Source organism: Peromyscus californicus, unplaced genomic scaffold (genome assembly GCF_007827085.1).
Source record: "Peromyscus californicus insignis strain IS unplaced genomic scaffold, ASM782708v3 Scaffold_9__1_contigs__length_137607984, whole genome shotgun sequence".
In the NCBI taxonomy this organism is placed as follows: Eukaryota; Metazoa; Chordata; class Mammalia; order Rodentia; family Cricetidae; genus Peromyscus; species Peromyscus californicus.
The window spans coordinates 75,517,568-75,536,164 of record NW_026294617.1 but is presented as its reverse complement, the minus strand read 5'-3'; the positions used below and the strand labels follow the sequence as shown (position 1 = coordinate 75,536,164).

The 18,597-nt window shown below is 46.0% G+C and overlaps 1 protein-coding gene across 4 annotated transcripts in view; it reads left to right on the top strand.

Annotated features, from left to right (window-relative positions):
• Nucleotides 1-18,597, top strand: part of Chd1l (chromodomain helicase DNA binding protein 1 like) — a 56,902-nt gene that overhangs the window by 9,585 nt on the left and 28,720 nt on the right. For 2 of the 4 annotated variants that reach the window (XM_052730009.1, XM_052730010.1), the window contains 8 exons: nt 2,362-2,468; nt 2,971-3,085; nt 4,067-4,098; nt 8,344-8,425; nt 12,705-12,867; nt 15,895-16,050; nt 16,671-16,763; nt 18,391-18,487. In XM_052730009.1, coding sequence (XP_052585969.1) covers nt 2,362-2,468; nt 2,971-3,085; nt 4,067-4,098; nt 8,344-8,425; nt 12,705-12,867; nt 15,895-16,050; nt 16,671-16,763; nt 18,391-18,487 — 845 coding nt within the window. Of the gene's footprint in view, nt 1-2,361; nt 2,469-2,970; nt 3,086-4,066; nt 4,099-8,343; nt 8,426-8,691; nt 8,753-12,704; nt 12,868-15,894; nt 16,051-16,670; nt 16,764-18,390; nt 18,488-18,597 lie in introns of those variants that run through there. The other 2 variants (XM_052730012.1, XM_052730011.1) reach the window with 2 other exon arrangements.

The window sequence follows — 18,597 nt, the reverse complement described above, 5'->3', positions numbered from 1 at the left end:
GAAGACGTGCCTTAATTGGGAGAACAGTTAATGGGCCTGATCCGGGGCTTTTCTCTATAGACAAGAAATTTACCTGCCCCAGCGTCAAGGGGACTTCAACTTTCTTAGCAGTCCTTTATGTGGTACCTGCTTTCTGGGTCTCTCTCAGGATAGCATAGGGTGAATGTCGTACCCTGTGGTTTCCAAATTCACTTAGCCAACTGATGGCCCGAGGGAGGCAGCATGAAGCCAAAGACCTGGGGAGTCAGGGGTGGTGGGCGTTGTCAGGAAGGTGACGCTTCTGTCAGGCTGATCAGCAAAACTGCCTTGGGTTGGTTGACATGTCATTTGTGGGTTTGGGTTGATCGAGAGTCCAGTTACATCATATCACATGGTTAATCACACAGGTTTACCAATCTAAAGAACATTGAAGTCAGTGTAGTCAGTATACAGGGCAAAGGCAAGCCGATTAAAAACCATGTGATAGGCATTTCCCGAACCGGAGAGGTTTCACAAGTGACCGTAAGGGACAGTCAGGGGTCTTATTGGTCCTTTTAGAAGCTAACTGCCCCCTTCCAAGACTCACCCTGTTCATACAAAAAGGCTCAGTCTGAAGCTGTGCCTAGGCTAGCCTGGTCTTAGGTTGGAGACTACATCATTTAAGGCAGGCACACCTTGCTCATCAATCTAGGAGTCACTCAGAGAGCAGCATGACCTGTCGGGGGTAGCCTGGCTGCCTTTAGGACCCAGACTTAACAGACTCTTGCATCAGTGAAGGCCCCTCCATGTGCCTCCTCTGTCCCAGCTGTTGTCCCGTTGACCTCATTCAGAGCAAGCTCTGCTGGTCTTTGCCTTTCAGTCCTTAACTTCCCCCAAGTATGCCACCTCCAAATCTGGTGTGGTAAGTTCGTTTAGAAGTTATGCAGTGGTAACATGGAGATGATATTGGTCTGGTGTGCCCTTGTAATATTTCTGTCTGGTGTTCACACCGGGTTAGTGCCCACCTCATAGAATGAGTCAAGGTGTGTCCAGTTTTCAGGAAGAAATGATGTAGAATCAATGTTCTTTCTTCATGTAATGCTTCTTAGAATCCACCCGGGACTACAGACTTGTTTTGTTGGCCTATCTACTGTGTGGTGATGGACATATACATTCTCAAGTGGCATCTTGAGAGAAGCCAAGGAAACCCAGCTTTGGTGCAGCTAAGTCACTCGGAGAAGCTTGCCCTGGGCAGTTTGTGCTGAGAGGTCCAGTTACATAAATAATTTTAGGAGGAGGTTATTTCTACTACAAAGCTAGTACTTTTTAAAAGCTAGTTACCTGTAGCTTCTCCTCACAGATTCCAGCCATAGTCATGCACAGCAGTGCTCTGCAGCTCATACAGTGTGAATTTTGTTAGTCACATAGTGCCATTGTAATTTTGTGCTTTATGTTTTGCAAATATCCTAATTTATCTAAATGTTTTATAGGTGAGGAGTGGGGGACCCTTACTGTGCTATGTGAATAAACCTTGATAAAATCTTTTGGCTTTTGGCATGTGGCTTTCTTAGGGTTTTATGTTTAGGATTGCCCTCCCACCCCAAAATACCTCAGCGTTTGGGCACAGCATCTCCTCATCCCCGACCCCCACTTTCTTCAGAAGTGTACATAGGCATGTCCTGAAGGAAGGCTTTGGGCTTTACAAAGACTTTCATTCACTTATGAGGGTAATTTATTGGGATTTCCCTATTACAGTATGTGTTCCAGGAAAGCAAGGAGTTTTGTCTGCTGTTATAAAACTGGGACTCGGAGATTGTCCAGCCAAAAGAACAGACTCTTACGTACATGTAGAAGGGAGGAAAGCTGTAGGGGAAGAGGGGAGGGGTTTAGGAAGGAGGACCCATCCTCATCAGGTGAGCCCAGCGAGCACAGACAGCCACCCCGTGTGGGCCATTTTTACGGTCCTGTCTTGGCATGGCTGGTATTTTATTTTAGAGTATTGCTGAGCTGACCTCGTCCACCAGGTTCCTTGTTTTCCTTGATTTCTATTCTTTCCTGTTTTTTTTTTTATTTCCATTAGAGGTTCAGTTACATAAATACTGGTCCTCACAGCTTATTAACTACTTAGGTAACTGTATGCCTTAAACTCTTTGGCAAGTTTACTGAGGCTTCCTTGATTCCCTAACACGGAAAAGATAGTACATAATTTCATTGTAAAACAAGTTACACATAGATGTGTGTGCGTGCGTGCGTGCGTGTGTGTGTGTGTGTGTGTTTGTGTGTGTGTGTATGTGTGTGTGTGTGTGTGCACGCATGCGTGCATGTTCCGGTGGTTGTGAGGACTTTGTGGTTATTTTTCATGTGGAACTGGGATCAGAACTGACATTTTTTTCTGTGTTCCAGACTATCGCTCTCCTCGTTTACTTGGTGGGAAGGCTGAATGACGAAGGGCCCTTTCTGATTCTTTGTCCCTTGTCTGTTTTGAGCAACTGGAGAGAAGAGTTGGAGAGGTACAGAGTAAACTAGATGACATTTTATTCTTTGTATTGCTTAATGATTGGTGTAGAAAAGATAATAAAATAACAGTGCCTTACACAATTCATGAGTTTATTCTAGAAATTGAATTGAAGCATGACAGGTAGACATGGCGTCCAGCACAGGAGGGTCCAGGTGTCACTGCTACTGTGTGACAGTTTAAAGGCCGGTCCTCGTTTTTAGTGAAGGTTCATGGACTGAAGGAAAGCCATCCTTCTCCTACTGATGTAGGAAATGACTAATGAGGGTAAAGTTTCCTTTGACCTGACGCCAGTGTGTGACCATTTACATCAGTGCCTTATTGAGGCTTAGCTGTGACCCCTAGGGCATGATTTGGCATCCCCGGGACTCTTTCTGGGTGCATGGCCTCCCAGGGTCTGCACATTGCGCTGTCTCACGAAGTGTGGGTTTCCAGGTGACCCACACTGTCCCATGGACCTAACATTTGCTCTGTTCCATCTCTTTTCTTTGCCCCAGATTTGCTCCAGGTCTTTCCTGTGTGACATACACGGGTGACAAGGAGGAAAGAGCCCGCCTTCAGCAAGACCTACAACAGGGGACTGGCTTTCACGTGCTGCTGACTACCTACGAGGTGACCATATGCTTCTCTAGCAAGGACTCCTGACCCGGGCCGAAGAAGTCGTTAAAGCTACCACAATTCTGTTTAGACAGAGCGTACTTCCGGGGGTCTGCGGGGGAGGGAAGTGACACTTGCTCACATTCTCACAGAGGCTCTGTGACGGGAGAAGGGAAGGATTATGGGGCCGAATGTTGGTTAGTTTCCTTCCCTCTCATTCCTGCTGCTTCATGGGGCGTGGCCTCCGAGGTGGCACCTGGGCTGCCTCTTGGCTGATGACCAGAAGGGCTGAGGAGAGGGGCTCTTGTCTGTTAACTGGAGCACAGGCATGGAGGACACGCAATCTCTCAGGGTTTCCAGTGCTGTGATGAAACACCATGACCAAAAGCCACGCAGGGAGGGAAGGGTTTATTAAAATCTTACACTTCCGTAATTCCATAATATTCCATCACCGAGGGAAGTCAGGGCAGGAACTCAAGGCGGGAGCTGATGCAGCCATTGTGAGGGCTGCTGCTGACTGGCTTGCTCCTTGTGGCTTGCTCCGCCGGCTTTCTTACAGAACCCAGGACCAGCAGCCCAGGGGTGGTATCACCCACAGTGAGCTAGCCTCCCCCAACCCCACACATACCCATCGTCAGTCAAGGAAACGCCCCATAGCCTTGCCCAGGCACCTCTGGTGGGGGCACTTTCTCAACTAAGGTTCCCTCCTTCCAAATGCTTGGCTTGTGTGAAGTTGACTTAAAACTAGCCAGCACAGTTACCTACAGTCTCATTGGAAGTTCTTGTTAGACGAAGACCTTCCCCTTAGCCGGACTCCCTTTTGTTTGGACTTAGAAAGGATGCTCAGAGCTTTATGTCTTCCTCAGTGAAGGAGAGGCAGGACCGGACGGCTGTAAGCGGAGAGTTACCAAGACAGAAGTAGCTTGTCTGCAGTGGAATTTCCTGACACCTTTTTTTTTTTTTTTTTTTTTTAACTTGTCTGTTTTTCTTTTTCAGATTTGCTTGAAGGATGCCTCATTTCTCAAATCGTGAGTAGGCTGTACTGCCCCAGTAACTGTTGCATGAGCCATAGTCATGTACTCCGTTCATACTGTGGTATTCTGCTCCTCGCCCGCGTCTGTCCTGTTTTGAAGTATTGATGGCTCATGTAGATTTTAGGACTTCTGATTAGTGTTTTGTTTCCTTTAAGTGAGGATATTATCTTTTCCATGAGAGGAATGTATGTTTTTTTTCTCTTTTTCCTTTTTGTGTATTTTAATAGAATTGTGTTTGATGGAGGGTACTAGAGATTAGAACCAGGGATTTGCACATGCTAGGTAAGTGTTCCACCCATCATGAGTTAACAGTGTCCCAGCAAGTGGTCTGTCTTCCTGCCTGCCTGCCCTTCCCGGGTGTGTGTGTGTGTGTGTGTGTGTGTGTGTGTGTGTGTGTGTGTGTGTGTGTGTGTCTGTGTGTCTGTGTATTTGCCTGTGTGTGCAAGTTGATTCTCTATCTGCCACTCTTCTTTCTGCCATTGTGTGGCATACTCTAGACTAGCTGACCCTTGAGTGTCTGTCTAATCTTTTTTTTAATATATATATATATTTTAAGATTTATTATTTATTATGCATACAGTGTTCTGCCTGCACGTTTGCCTGCAGGTCAGAAGAGGGTACCAGATCTCATTATGGATGGTTGTGAGCCACCATGTGCTTGCTGGGAATTGAACTCTGGAAGAGCGGCCAGCGCTCTTAACCACTGAGCCATCTCTCCAGCCTTGTGTGTCTAATTCTTGTCTCTCTGTGTCCAGTTTTGCCATAGGAGTGCTGGGACCACAGATGCACTATCACATCGGCTTTTTACCTGGGTAGCAAGGATCCAACTCAGACATCAGGCTTGCACACCACGTGCTGTTAGCTGCTGAGGCAGCTCCCTCACTCCTTTCATGCTTGTTGGTCTGTCACTGGAAAGACACTGTGAGAATGCTCAGCAATACCAGGAAAGTTGGTTACAGAGCAAACCTACAAAGTCCAGTTAGGGAGTGAGAACTGTCCCAGGGGACGGGAGAGGTAGCTCAGTGGTTAGAGGGCTTGCTGTCCCTTCAGCAGATCTGAAAGCGCACTTGCGTCACCAGCTCATAACCATGTGTAACTCTAACTCCAGCTGCAGGGGAATCCCATGCTTCTGGCCTCTGCAAGCACCTGTACTCATGTGCACATACATGTAACTTAAAAAACTACATATATAGATACCTAGAAACCTGGCGATAAATCTGAAATCTTAAAGGACGGTAAACTAGGGCATACATGTTGAGTATCTTATATAAGTCATCCCATTTAAAGATCACAAAAACCAGGCCAGCCAGATGCAAAAGCAGTTACCAGGCAAGCCCGAAGACCTAAGTCCAGTCCCCAGAAGCCATGTGGAAGGAAAGACCCTCTCCTAAACTTCTCCTCTGACCTCCACGGGTGCGCGTGCCATGGTGTGCATTTGCTTGCACATTGCATCTCTCTCTTGATAGTACACGTTTACCTCCTCTATATTCTCTCTCTCTTCCTCTCTCACTGTCGTGTGTGTGCTTGCACACACACACACACACACACACACACACACACACACATGCACTCACTAAATACAAATTGAAGAACTCATAAGAACCCTCTACTTCACAGATAAGGAAGATAAAGCTAGGTGAGCCACAGAGGCTGATGTCCTAGCTTGCTTTCCGTGCCTGTGATAAACACATGACCGGGGCAGCCTGGGGAGGAGAGGGCTTATTTCAGCTTACACGTTACCGTTCATCCCAAGGGGAAACCAAGGCAGGAGCCTGAAGCAGATATCATGGAGGAACTCTGCTTGCTCTTCCTGGCTTCCTCAGCTGGTTTTTCTTACACAGCAGGCCTAGGGACGGCACTGCCCACAGTGGGCTGGGCCCTCCTGTATCCATTAGCAGTTAAGAGAATGCCTCACGGACGTGACCACAGTCCAGTCTGATGGAGGTGATTCCTCAGTTGGGGTTCCCTCTTCCCGGATGTGTCAGGTTGACAACAAGCTGTCTGTTACAGCTAATGTTAATACAGGCAAAGCAGGCCTCCAGAGCCGGCACCCGGGGCTAGCAAGCCTCTTTTTCAGTATGTGGCTGTACTAGAGTGTCGCATTTCTCAGGAGAAAGCCTGACTTTCTATCTGAGGTCATCTGTGCTAAGCACATTGGTAGAAGGATGTAAGAACCTAAATAACCAAGGGACATTTATTTATAATGTTGACTCGTAGTGTGAATCCCACAACATAGATGTATTCTTTCAGTGTTAGCTAAGATGGTATTTCCCATGGCCATGTGGTACATCCTGACCATGGCAGGGAAGTGTAATGTCTGTACTAAAGAGATGCATTATGGACATTTAAGACTATGCATGCTAACAGTATAAACTGCTCGGAATCTTTTGGATTACAGACATACAGTGTCTCCCCGGGGCCTCTTAAGGACATCCTTTGATGGTGATTTGACCCACTTTTAATGTGCCCACATTCACCTTTCTGTAGCCGTGTTTCATTTAATAAGTATTTTTGGAGATCTGCATGTATAAAAATGTGTCGCCTTCAGGGACCCAGGCCACCTGTGTGTGGTGGCTGCGTACTACGGGCAGTGGTGCATCTTCTCTCATGACCATTGTCCAACTGTGGGGACCTTACACGTTCTCAGTCTTAGTGCACCTGCTCCCGGTCCCCTGGACCCTCTCTGTGGGCCCAGCCCTCCCCCATCTGCAGGCTCCCATGCTCCCCGTCGTTGATGGGACTGTCCTCCTCCTCCTCTTCTTTTATACCTTCAGGAGAAGACTTCCTTTTCATAGGTCAGCCTCTGTATAAGGTCTGTCTCTGAGTTCTGAGGAATTTTCTTTCCATCCCCATGGTCTGTCTGTCTGAGATAGAATCTTCCTGGGTAGACCAAGCCTGAGGATCTGAGTTCTATTCCAGAACCCACCTGGGAAAGAAAAGAATCAACTCCTACAAGTTGTCCTCTGACTACACACACTGTGGCACACGTGGGCCCTGCCTCATAATTCAGTGTAAAAAATTAAAATATAATGTAATACCATAATGCTTTCTAGCAAAACCAACAGTCTTAATATGTTCTACATTTTACTTTGTGTTTGGTTTTTTTTTTTTGCAATTTTCAGGGACATATTTACGTTTTGCTTGTTTGGTGTTATTTATTTATTTATTTTTTTGAGACAGTGTTTTACATATAGCCCTGTCTGGCTTTGCTGTGTAGCTAAGGCTGGCCTCAAAGTTGTGGTAACCTTCTACCTCTGCCTCCCAAGTGCTAAGATGTCAGTTGTGTTCCCCCACACCCAGCCATCATTTGTATTACAGTGACCATATATGCCTTATTGTATAGCCATATATTTTATTGCCTATTATTAGATATTTAAGTTACTTTCAATTTTTGCTATTTTAAGTAATATATCCTAAAACATATTCATGCATAAATATTTACCATATTTGGGGAGGTTTACAACAGTTTCCCAAAAGTATGTGTTAAAAATGTGCTTCTGTAGCCAAAGTGTAGTAGTGCTCTGTGCCTGTGACCCAGCACTTGGAAAGCTGAGGCAGGAGGATTGCAAATTTGAGGCCTGCTTGAGCTGCATAGTAAGACACATGCAGTGTAGAAATACATGCATGTGTGTACGTGTATGTGCTTTTGTGACTGACACTGATCAGTTGCTCTTGCTAGCTGCTATACAACAAATCATGCTCTGCAGTGGTCACTGAGGACCTCGTGCCAACAGGCAGGAGACACCGGGCCTGGTCCTGTTGAGAACTTCTCATTTAAATCCCCTCTTTGTCTGCTGTGGCACAGCCGTCTCCTCAATTTTTCTAATGGGTTTGAATCTCACTGCTGCTTCTGTGAGCCTGACCAAATCACCCAGCCTTTCCCAGCTTCATCTCCCTGTTGGTCTGACCGTGTCTAGCCACCGAGTTCTCTTGGACTAAACACCCAGAGCTGCAAGTTCAGTACCTGGCACGTGGTTATAAATGGTTTTCCTTTCTCTCTGGCTTTGGCTCCTTCCTTCCTGCCATCTCTTCTGTCTCAGGGGAAAGCCCCTTTGCACGTACCCCCCTTACACAGCTGTGGTTCATGCACAGGGCTGCATCTCAGTGGGGAGGGGAGTCAGACGTGTTTCTGAGGCCAGGCTGGTGGTTCGTCTGTCTAACGATAGTTGGAGCTTCACAGTGTGGTGGTTGTGAGACGTGAGTGAGCTGCACAAAGCTGAAAGCGGATTCTCTTCACAGCTTCTCTTGGAGTGTTCTTGCTGTGGACGAAGCTCATAGATTGAAAAACCAGAACTCCCTGCTGCACAGGACACTTTCAGAGGTAAATTCACAGGGTAACCTCAGCATTCACCTAACTGCCTGCTGTTTGAGATAATCTTTTAAAGAGTGCTTTTAGTTTTACAACAAAATTGTGCAGAAGACACAGAGATGCCCCTCATCTCCCCTCCATTCATGTCTTCCCTCATTTACCAACATCCCATCAGAGCAGCGAATTTGGGGCAGGCGTCAGAACAGTGTTGACATTGTCACTCAGAATCCGTAACTCACAGATTCACTGTTGTGAATAAACTATTGTTGCTGTTGTAGATGCTGCGTGGTTGGGAGAAATACATACTGACATCTCCCCACGACGGCAGTCTCATGCATGGTAATTTCACTGTCCTGACAACACTCAGGAGCCCTGCTTACTCGTCTCTTCCCAAAGGATGTTAGCCAGGGTGCACACATGTAATCCCAGCATTTGGGAGTGATGGAGGAGGGCTGCACAGTCAGATCTTTCTAAAAAATAGTTTAGGCCTGAATAGCGTGGATTTAATTGAAGCTTTCCTTGTTTAGTCAGATTACGGCAGGGCTAAGTGAACATTTGTGGGGGCACCAGAAAGTACGCAATGTCTTTCGTCTTATCTTTCATAAGGTAAGGTTTGTTAATTCCGGTTATCGAGTAAGACCCCACCCCAATAAAGTGCGTTGTGCTTTTGGAAGTGTTTCAGCTCTCTTTGGATCATCTTGGATTTCTTTACAGAAACAACCTCACCGTAAATCTCTGTTTGCGATAGCAGATATATTGGGCATATTGCGCCTCTCCCCAATTTACCTGTTTAAAGAATTTAATAGCTCACATGAAGACCAATTCCATACCATTGACTATCACTTCATCATCTATGGTCTTTATTATAAAGTATGATATGTTCTCATCTTCTCTTGGCCTCTCCCACTTTTCTGGAAACATGGGAATGATTTGCCAGTGTTTTGGGGTTTTTTAATATATTTTTTTATTTTTTGAGATGCCTGTGAAAAGTGGACTGCCTTTCTCCTAGTTGGAAGGCTTGTTCATTCATGAGGCTACACATTAGTTTTTGTGGTGACTAAGTTTGTTCCCATCCCATAATAAATCGCTTACATCTAGCGGGCCTTTGAAAGGAAACCTTTGATCTGAGTTCTGTAGTTCCTGGCCTAGAAGTTGCAGTTTGGGGAGTTTGAAAGCAGATTCATTCTCTGTAGATCGCGCCCCCTCGTAGGGCTTCCTCTTCCTCTCTGGTGCCGTCGCCGCCTCTTTTTAGGGACCCTTAACAGTGTCGCCTTCCCAAAAGGTTTTTCTAGTGGTCCGTTTGTGCTGCTTGAGGGCAGTACCGCAGGCTGGGTCATAATGAACAGACATTTCTTTATCACAGTTCTGAAGGCTGGAGAGCCAGAGCAAGGCTTTAGGGACTTGGTCCTGTGTTACGTGACAGAAAGGTAAGAGAGAGAAGTGAAAGCTAGTTCAAGGATTCTTTTAAAAGGCCCTTTTCACAAGGGGCTCCTCTGGCCCCGTTACCTCTTGGAGGGACACCTCCTGGTACTGCCACGTTGGCAGCGCCTGTACTTTGGAGGGAGCACATTCGAGTCGTAGGGGTCTGTCCTTTAAGAGAATGCCTCGTAAGCTCCCGAGCCAATTTACTGACGTACGATGAGAGAAGAGACAAGTCCCGCAAAGGGAGTCCGGGCTGGTGGCTTTGAAGTGGGCAGACCGAGTTCTGTTGCCGTCTTCAGAGCCTGCACTTCATATTCATCAGGAAACTGAGGCTCGGAGGGGTGGAGCGAGGAAATTGCTCTGGGACACGTCAGCATTCCTTGTAGCAGGAATCTTAGAAAGTTCTTATTAATAAGATCAAACCCGGAGCCAAGTATTGGGGTGAACACTGGAAGATCAGAGAGACAGAACAAGCCACAGCTAACCCTCACCTGGCCAACTTCTCAGCTGATCTTGTTTCCTCAGACCGGAAGCTTCTGTGTCCTCATCCCAATGGCTCTCAGCTGAACTGCTGCTCGAAAGCCTGAAGCTTAACCAACTAAAAGCTTAACCAGCCAAATGCTTCTAGTTTCTGGTCCTCATGTCTTATATACCTTTCTGTTTTCTACCACCACTCCCTGGGATTAAAGGCGTGTGTCACCTTGCCTGGCTGTTTCCAATGCGGCCTTGAACTCACAGAGATCCAGAGGGATTTCTACCTCTGAAATGCTAGGATTAAAGGTGTGAGTGCCACCATTTTCTAGCCTTTGTATCTAGTGGCTGTTCTGTCTCTGACCCCAGATAAATTTATTAGGGTGCACAATATTTTGGGGAACACAATTCCACCACAATTCCTTGTTAGGTGAGGTTTGGATTACAGATCACTAGATGGTTGAAAAAGAAAATACATGTATTTAGGTGGGGCATGGTGGCACAGGTCTTTAATCCCAGCATTTGGGATTAGGTAAAGGCAGGTGGATCTCTGTGAGTTTGAGGCCAGCCTGGTCTACATAGTGAGTTCCAGGATAGTGAGACATCCCCCCCACCAAAGAAAGTAAAGAGCCAAACAACCAGACAAAACCATTTATTTACTGGACTGAAGAGAAGAAATGGGGATTCTGTCTGTTTTTTTTTTTTTTTCCTCCCTTAATATTGTTTATGCAGTTGGAAGTGACCTAAATGTGAAAATGGGGAGTTGGTGCTGGGATTTATGTTTCATTCTTACAGTGCATTTACAACCAAAGCTGCCATAAAAAGTTATGTGGAAGAATATTTAATATTTAGTAAGGAATGTGCTTAGACAATGTTTATACACAAACCTTATAAAGTGCTATAAAGACAGATTGTCTTTGATTTTCTTTTTCAACTCTAAGTTCTGATGCCAAAGTGGACAGTACTTTGAACCACAAACTGAACTCGTGTCCTAGGAAAAGCTAAATACTGTGATCAGCCGTCACCCTCGTGCCCCTCTGTTCATTGACCACCTCGGCTCTTCCCTGAATACACCGTGTGAATTCTGGCTACTGTGCTTACAAAGCTCAGTCCACGTAGATGAGGTACTTCAAAAACATTGTCTGACGAGCAGAACAGGCACGGGTGGGTAGATAATGGATGAGCGTTTCAGAAAGAACACGAGGAGCTTGCCCAAACCTTTGTAACCAGCTTTAACTGGTCATGCCACACCACTTTCTTACCACAAAAGCACTGTGTTGTCTTCCGATTGCTGCCCAGCCAAAAGATAAGAAAAGGGAAAGAGACCGTAACCCACTCCTGCATTAACACTTCAGTATATTGTGTGTGTGTGTGTGTGTGTGTGTGTGTGTGTGCGTGTGTGTGTAGCCACTGTGTTCTTTTTATTTATGATAACATAAATGTATGGAATATGACTTTTCTCTTTTGCTACATTAATTTTCATGGTTCTTATTATGTCAGTTCAAAGATTGACCATCCATGATCTAGTATCTTTTTTAAATTTTGTTTGTTTTGTTTTTCAAGACAAGATTTCTCTGTGTAGCCCAGACTGTCCTGGAACTTGCTCTGTAGACCACGTTGTCCTCAAATTCAGAAATCCATCTGCCTCTGCCACCTGAGTGCTAGGGTTAAAGGTGTGGACCACCACCTGGCGTTAATATCTCTTGTTAATGTTTTTCTTTCTCGGTTTGAGCAAAGAAAACAGACTTACTAAGGAAGATGAGAAAGAACTCCCAAGAGTACAGTGTCCCAAGGGAGGAATACTCTGTTGTTACTGTTTTTCTTAACCTTTAAATTTCATTACTAATAACTACTATTTAATTACTGATAAGGAGATTTATTTTTGGCTTCCCCATTTGTTTCTGAAAATTTAAAGAAGTCTCTTCTGTTTGGGACTGTCATGTGGCACAGAGTCCAGAAACATCCGGAAGTCTCGATACTCCACAGAGTTTTACAAAAGGCGCTGCTTTGGTATCGGTCTTGCTTTTACCTGTAGTGGAGGGGCCTGGTGTGTTAGCTCCTTCTGCTCCCTGTGCGCATGCGTTCTGGTCTCAGTTGCTTTGGTAAGCTCCCCCACGTAGGGTGCATCCTGTAATTTAACTCTCCAAGATTGAGTAACAGTAATGTGTTGAATACTTGCATCCCTATGCACTCTTTGTAGAGCTGTTTCCTGCGTCTTATAGCTGAAACCAGAGTCAAGCCCTTCATCAAGTAGAACACACAGCCTGCACCCGAGCCTCCTGCTGTCATACTGGGGTCACTCCTGTTGTCACTCCTGTTGTCGGGCTGCTCTTTGTTGGGCCACCCAGTCTCTCCTCCCGGTGTGGGGGACTTCTAGTTTTGTTTGTTTGTGTTTAAGTTCTCAGCGGTCTTCCGTGTCCTGCTCACCGGAACTCCCATCCAGAACAACCTCCAAGAGCTCTACTCCCTCCTCAGTGCTGTAGAACCCGATCTCTTCTGCAGGGAGCAAGTGGAGGATTTTGTTCAGCGTTACCAGGACATTGAAAAGGAGTCCAAATCAGGTAGGTTCTTCTCTTCCTGATCATCCCCAGGAAGGCTTGGCGCAGATGTAGATAGAAGAGAGACAGCCAGAAGACCGGGGAGCTGAAGAGCCGCAAACAGAAGGCCAGGGCTAGATGCCTCGATGACTTCTTTTAGCTGCCTATGCTCTGTAGCCAGAAATTTCTTGGGTCCCACCCGGCCCCCTGCAGTTCAGACAAATCTCTCTCTCACCCAAGGTCCCGCAGCGGCTTGCACCCAAGTAAACACACAGACGCTTATATTATTTACAAACTGTATGGCCAATGGCTTTAGCCACTTGCTAGCTAGTTCTTACATCTTAAGTTAACCCATTTCTATAAATCTATACTTTGCCACGTGTCTCGTGGTTTATCGGTATCTTTACATCTTGCTTCTTCTTCTGGCGGCTAGCAGTGTCTCCTCTGTTCTGATGTCTCCCTCCTCTTCTCTAGTTAGAATGTCCCGCCTAACCTTATTCTGCCTCACCATTGGCCAAACAGCTTTATTTCTCAACCAATCAGAGCAACACATATTCACAGCATACAGAATGACATCACCCATCAGTGCTCGACTCTCTGGGACTCATAGTTCATTTTTGGAAGAGGTAGGAGGGGGCCTACTGCAGGCCCATACCATCATTCAGTGGTCCACAGCATCGGTGTTTCTTTTTAACCGTGCACCAGAGCCAAGAGCTTCAGAGAGATAGGATGTAGAAGTATGTGGCGGGGAGGGGGGGAAAGGGGGGGTCTGCCATCATCATTTTTTGTGTAGGGGCAGCTTTCCTCTGTACCTCTGCCCTCTTTGTCTCATGGAATTATCTGAATATCCCTGTGATATTACCCCAGAATGCTAAGACAGTATTTTGATTCTGCATGTATTGGGTAGGTATGAGTTGGAGGAGCCCTTCCCAGTAGAAGGCCCCAGACTACGGCTAAAGATTTCTCCCATGCAACTCCCATGGTTAGAGTTGCCAGGTAATTAGCTGGTTACTTGTCCTGCATATTTTATTTTCTGTATCTGGCAACCTTATCATGGAGTGTCATTCTGGTTTAGGATGGTTTTTGAAGTTCAGGATACCTGGTGAGAGAACAAACGACTCAAATACTGACGACATTGCGGTCAGCTCTGTGGCTCGGAGCCTGGCCTCTTGGCGCTGTACTTGACTCTGCTGATAAAGCGGGTGGTTACCCACCTTTCTGAGCGGTGCTGCTGATTAGTAGCAATAAATGCAAAAACATCCCGGAAACAAGAGAGCCTCCAAAAAGCAGGATTATTAGTAAGAATAGAGTTCTTCAGGGTTCGCAGTTCCTGGGTTCAGAGCTGGTGACAGGCCGAGAAGGAGCTGAGATCCCAGAGAAGGAAGAAGGACAGCCAGAGCTCCATTTGTGGCACGGCTTGGGTTTTTTATACTGTAGAGTGATGCACATTCAGTAGAACATGTGTGTGAACTTTGACTTACTGTTGACACCTAGCTGTGTACAGATTTATGAGGTACAGTGTAGTGTTTTGAATTGTGTATACACTGGGTAGTGATCAGCTCAGGTAATTGGCATATATATCATCAGTTGAACTTTTATCATTTCTTGGTGATGAATGCTTTCCAGTGCTTTTTTTCTTTCGGAGCATATTTCATATGTGTATGAAGTTGTCAAAGAAGAAAATCAGTAAAGGTGTATAATTGCTTTCTTCTTACTGCTTTGAGCTATAGAATGCAGCATATTCTATACATGTAGTGCTCAGTATCAGTAGTTATTAGGGAAATGTAAATCAAGGCCACAGCGAGGGCTGGAAATGGGGCTCAGTGGTTAAGAGCACTGGCTGCTCTTCCAAAGGACCCAGGTTGGGTTCCCAGCACCCACATGGCAGCTCACAGCTGTAACTTCAGTTCCAGTGGATCTGATACCCTCATCTGACCTCGGTAGGCATTTCACATACATGGTACCTTTATATTCATGCCAGCAAAACATTGATACACATAAAATTAAAACAAATAAATAAATAAATGTAAAAATATAAAAAAAGACAATGAGGTACCACTCACCCCAGTGGAATGGCTATTATCAAAGACAACCCCCCCCCAATAAAAAAAAATTATAAATGCCAGTAAGAATTCGGGGAAAGGAAAACTCACTGATGATGGAGTGAATATAAATTAGTGTAAACAATGCGGTCCTAAGGTACCTCAGAAAACTAAAAATACAAATGCCGTACAATTTAGCAATCCAGATTGGTTCCAAAGGAAATTAAACCATACCGGCATGCCGCACTCTTCACAGTAGTCAAGATAGAGCTAAGCTAAGTGCCCACCATAGATGACTAATAAAGATCACACAGCACAAACATGCTGCAGATACTGCTCACGTAAACACCCGTGAAGGTTCTCTCTTCCGGGGTAGTGACGTAAGATTTTCTCTGGTCAGGCTGGGCGGCATCGGCACTCACAGCTTCCCAGTCAGCCATGAGAGGGAGACTTCGCAGTGCCCCGTGTTCCCAGAACTGCTGGCATAGAGCAGCCAATGAAGTATATGTAATATTCACTTCTTGAATATATCTGTTACATTGGTTCTCTCTCTCTCTGTATACTGTTGTGTGGAGGTCAGAGGACAACTTGTGGGAGTCATTTTTTTCCTTCTCCCATGTAGGTTCTAGGGGTCAAGCTCTGCTCATCACACATGACAGCAAACACCTTCACCCATTGACTGTCTTTACTGCCTCTCAGCACTGAATTTATTTATCTTATTTTAGTAAATGGGATTTCTTTTGCCCAACTGACTAATGAAGCGTTCAGAGCATTTTTAAGGTAGACTAGGATAAGCCATGATGTTTGGTAGATTAAGTATATTAAACACATTTTTCAACTAACAATATTTTCAACCTGGGATGAATTTACAGGGACATAAACCCTGTTTGTAAGTTCAGAAGTGTCTGTAATATGAAAAAAATCATTGTCCTGACTCAGAATCCAGACCGAATGCTTTTTAGTTGTTGAATACCTCGATTCTACATTCTAATGTTTTTTCCTTATGCAGCAAGTGAGCTACACAGACTCTTGCAGCCGTTTCTGCTGAGGCGAGTGAAAGCTCAGGTGGCCACAGAGCTTCCCAAGAAGACAGAGGTGATGATATACCATGGCATGTCAGCACTACAGAAAAAGTACTACAAGGCCATCCTGATGAAAGACCTAGGTATGGGACGTGTCTGTTGAGAAGCTGAGTGAGTGTGGTTTTCGTGTCGGAAGTGCTCAATGATCAGGCGCTCGTGTGTACAACGAGAAGGGGGTGGAGTCTTAGATTCGGTTCTCGGCTGCCGTGAGTGAGGCAGGGGCTCTCAGACAGTTGTTATGGTTTCCTTTTTCCTCTGGCCGAAATTCCCCTTACTGCCTTGAAGCAAGCACTTCTAAGTGCTCCAGTCCTGCCCTCTGTCTTTCCAGCCCATTGGATACTTAACGAGCTGCAAAATGCCGTTGACTCAAATTCACTGGGAGGAATTGGGAGTGAGAAGGGAGAGACAACAGTGTGATCTCCTGATTGCCATTTTGTAGTTGTCCGTCGCCTCCATAACAGTTACAGTGGGAAGTGTAGATGTCTGGAAAAAGGGTCATCAAGTTCGCTACCTTCAACTCCCGGTTTACTGGTCCTTCTTAGAGAGATGGCTGAGCAAATTTCACAAGGTGTCCAGTCCCGTCTGGGCAGTTACACAGGTCTGAGGTGTGCATGATTAAACGTCTGAGGCTGTGGAGACTTGGGGGGCGGGGGGCGCGTTACTCTGGCAATCCATCTTTCTTCTGTTGTCGTTACAATTTCAGATGCGTTTGAGAATGAGACCACCAAGAGGGTCACCCTCCAGAACATCCTCACGCAGCTTCGCAAGTGTGTGGACCACCCGTATCTGTTCGACGGTGAGGGAGGCAGGGCGTAGTCCCTCCACGTCACCGTTTCGTTAGCAGTCTGTGACCCAGGCCGAGGCGAGGTGTGCCCTTCGCCGCGGCTACGTTTATGCAGTTTGTTGTACCTGTGTCATCTGACCCGTCCACTCAGAGTTCTCAGTTCTTCCTAATATCCTTGGAGATCATGTTTTTCTTTTTCTCTTTTACTCCAAGATCCAGTCTCAGATCCTACGTTGTGTTTGTCCCGCCTCTTTATCCAGAAGGTAGACATGTCCTTAAGCTCTTCTCACTGACTCGTTTTTCTCACGGCATTGACGGTTCTGGAGAATCAAAACCAGCGGTTCTCCAGAGCCGACGTTGGGTTCGTCTGCGCGTTTCCTCCCACTTCCTTCCTCCTTGTCTTAGCACACCAGGCCGCCCTTCCTCACCAGTCGTCTCCACGCTGCCCGCCAGTGGCTGTCTCACTTCAGGGTCCGTCAACCCCTCAGAGACCTGTGGCACAGCTGGCACTGCTTTCTGAAAGCCTCCCCGTCTCCACGGAAGAGCTGTGTCCTGCCTGCCTGCCACATCTGCGCCTCTCCACTGTCCTGGTCTCACTGACTTCCACGGTTCTGAGTGCACCTTAGGCCTCCGCCTGTGGTTTGCCGGGTGTTGTTTAATATTCACTTCGGCTGGGACTTTTGTTTACATTTTTCTTTTCCTTCCTTCCTTTTTCTTCCTTTCTTTCTTTCTTTCTTTCTTTCTTTCTTTCTTTCTTTCTTTCTTTCTTTCTTTCTTTCTTTCTTTCTTTCTTCTTTCCTTCCTTCCTTCCTTCCTTCCTTCCTTCCTTCCTTCCTTCTTTCTTTCTTTCTTTCTTTCTTTCTTCTTTCTTCTTTCTTTCTTTTGAAGTAGGTCTCACTGTGTAGTGTAGGATGTTCGGGAACCTGCCATGTAGAACTCACTGGCTTCAAACTCGTGGAGATTTGATCCACTTGCTTCTGTGTTATAAGTGCTGGTATAAGTGCCTGCTCCAACACACCCAGGTTGTCCACTGGGAATTTTTAAATATGCTCCAATTGGAAGCCCAGGGACAATTCTAGGACTTCTGGGCATGGGGTCTGTATCATAGGAAGGCCTAGTGCAGAGGTTTGTTACCGTCAGGTAGGGGTTCCTAATGCTGAAACTGTTTAAACAATTCACAGAATCTTAGTTTGGTGCCCATTAGGGTTTTTGATTGTTTTAATGGTTGGGAACATGTAGATTTTCAAGGAAGCTCTGCAGGTAATTCTGACTGCTACCCCATACCTATCTTAGAATGTCTATGCCATCTCTGGATGTGTTTGTTGATTCGCTTCCCTAGAGAGCTCAGACTCCAGTTTGGGTTTTCTTGACTGTTAACATCGAGGTGGGTTGGCCCCTTAGGTAAACTTTTATGTTTAATTTTCTTTTGGGGTATGCCTGCCTTTGTGACTGGTGTCAAGAAGTATTGAGGTCCTCATACAAACGCATAATCATAAGCTTCCTCAAGCACAGAAGAGCCTTGGCACACCCAGTGTAAGAAGCGTGGGGCGGCTTTGCTGGCGGCCAGCTATCAGCATCGCTCCTCAGGGAATCTGCTCCTAGCGGGCACATTAGTGGAAATGGATTCTTTCTTCCCTAGGTGTGGAACCAGAGCCCTTTGAAGTCGGAGAGCACTTGATCGAGGCCAGTGGGAAACTTCACCTGCTGGACAGGCTGCTGGCATTTCTGTATTCCGGGTAGGCAATGGGTTCACATTTACTACTGTGAGCTAGTGACCGTCAGAACCCCAGTGGTGAAGCGCTGACAGATTTCTGAGAAGGTTCCAAGTTTTCTTTCTTCAGGGCCT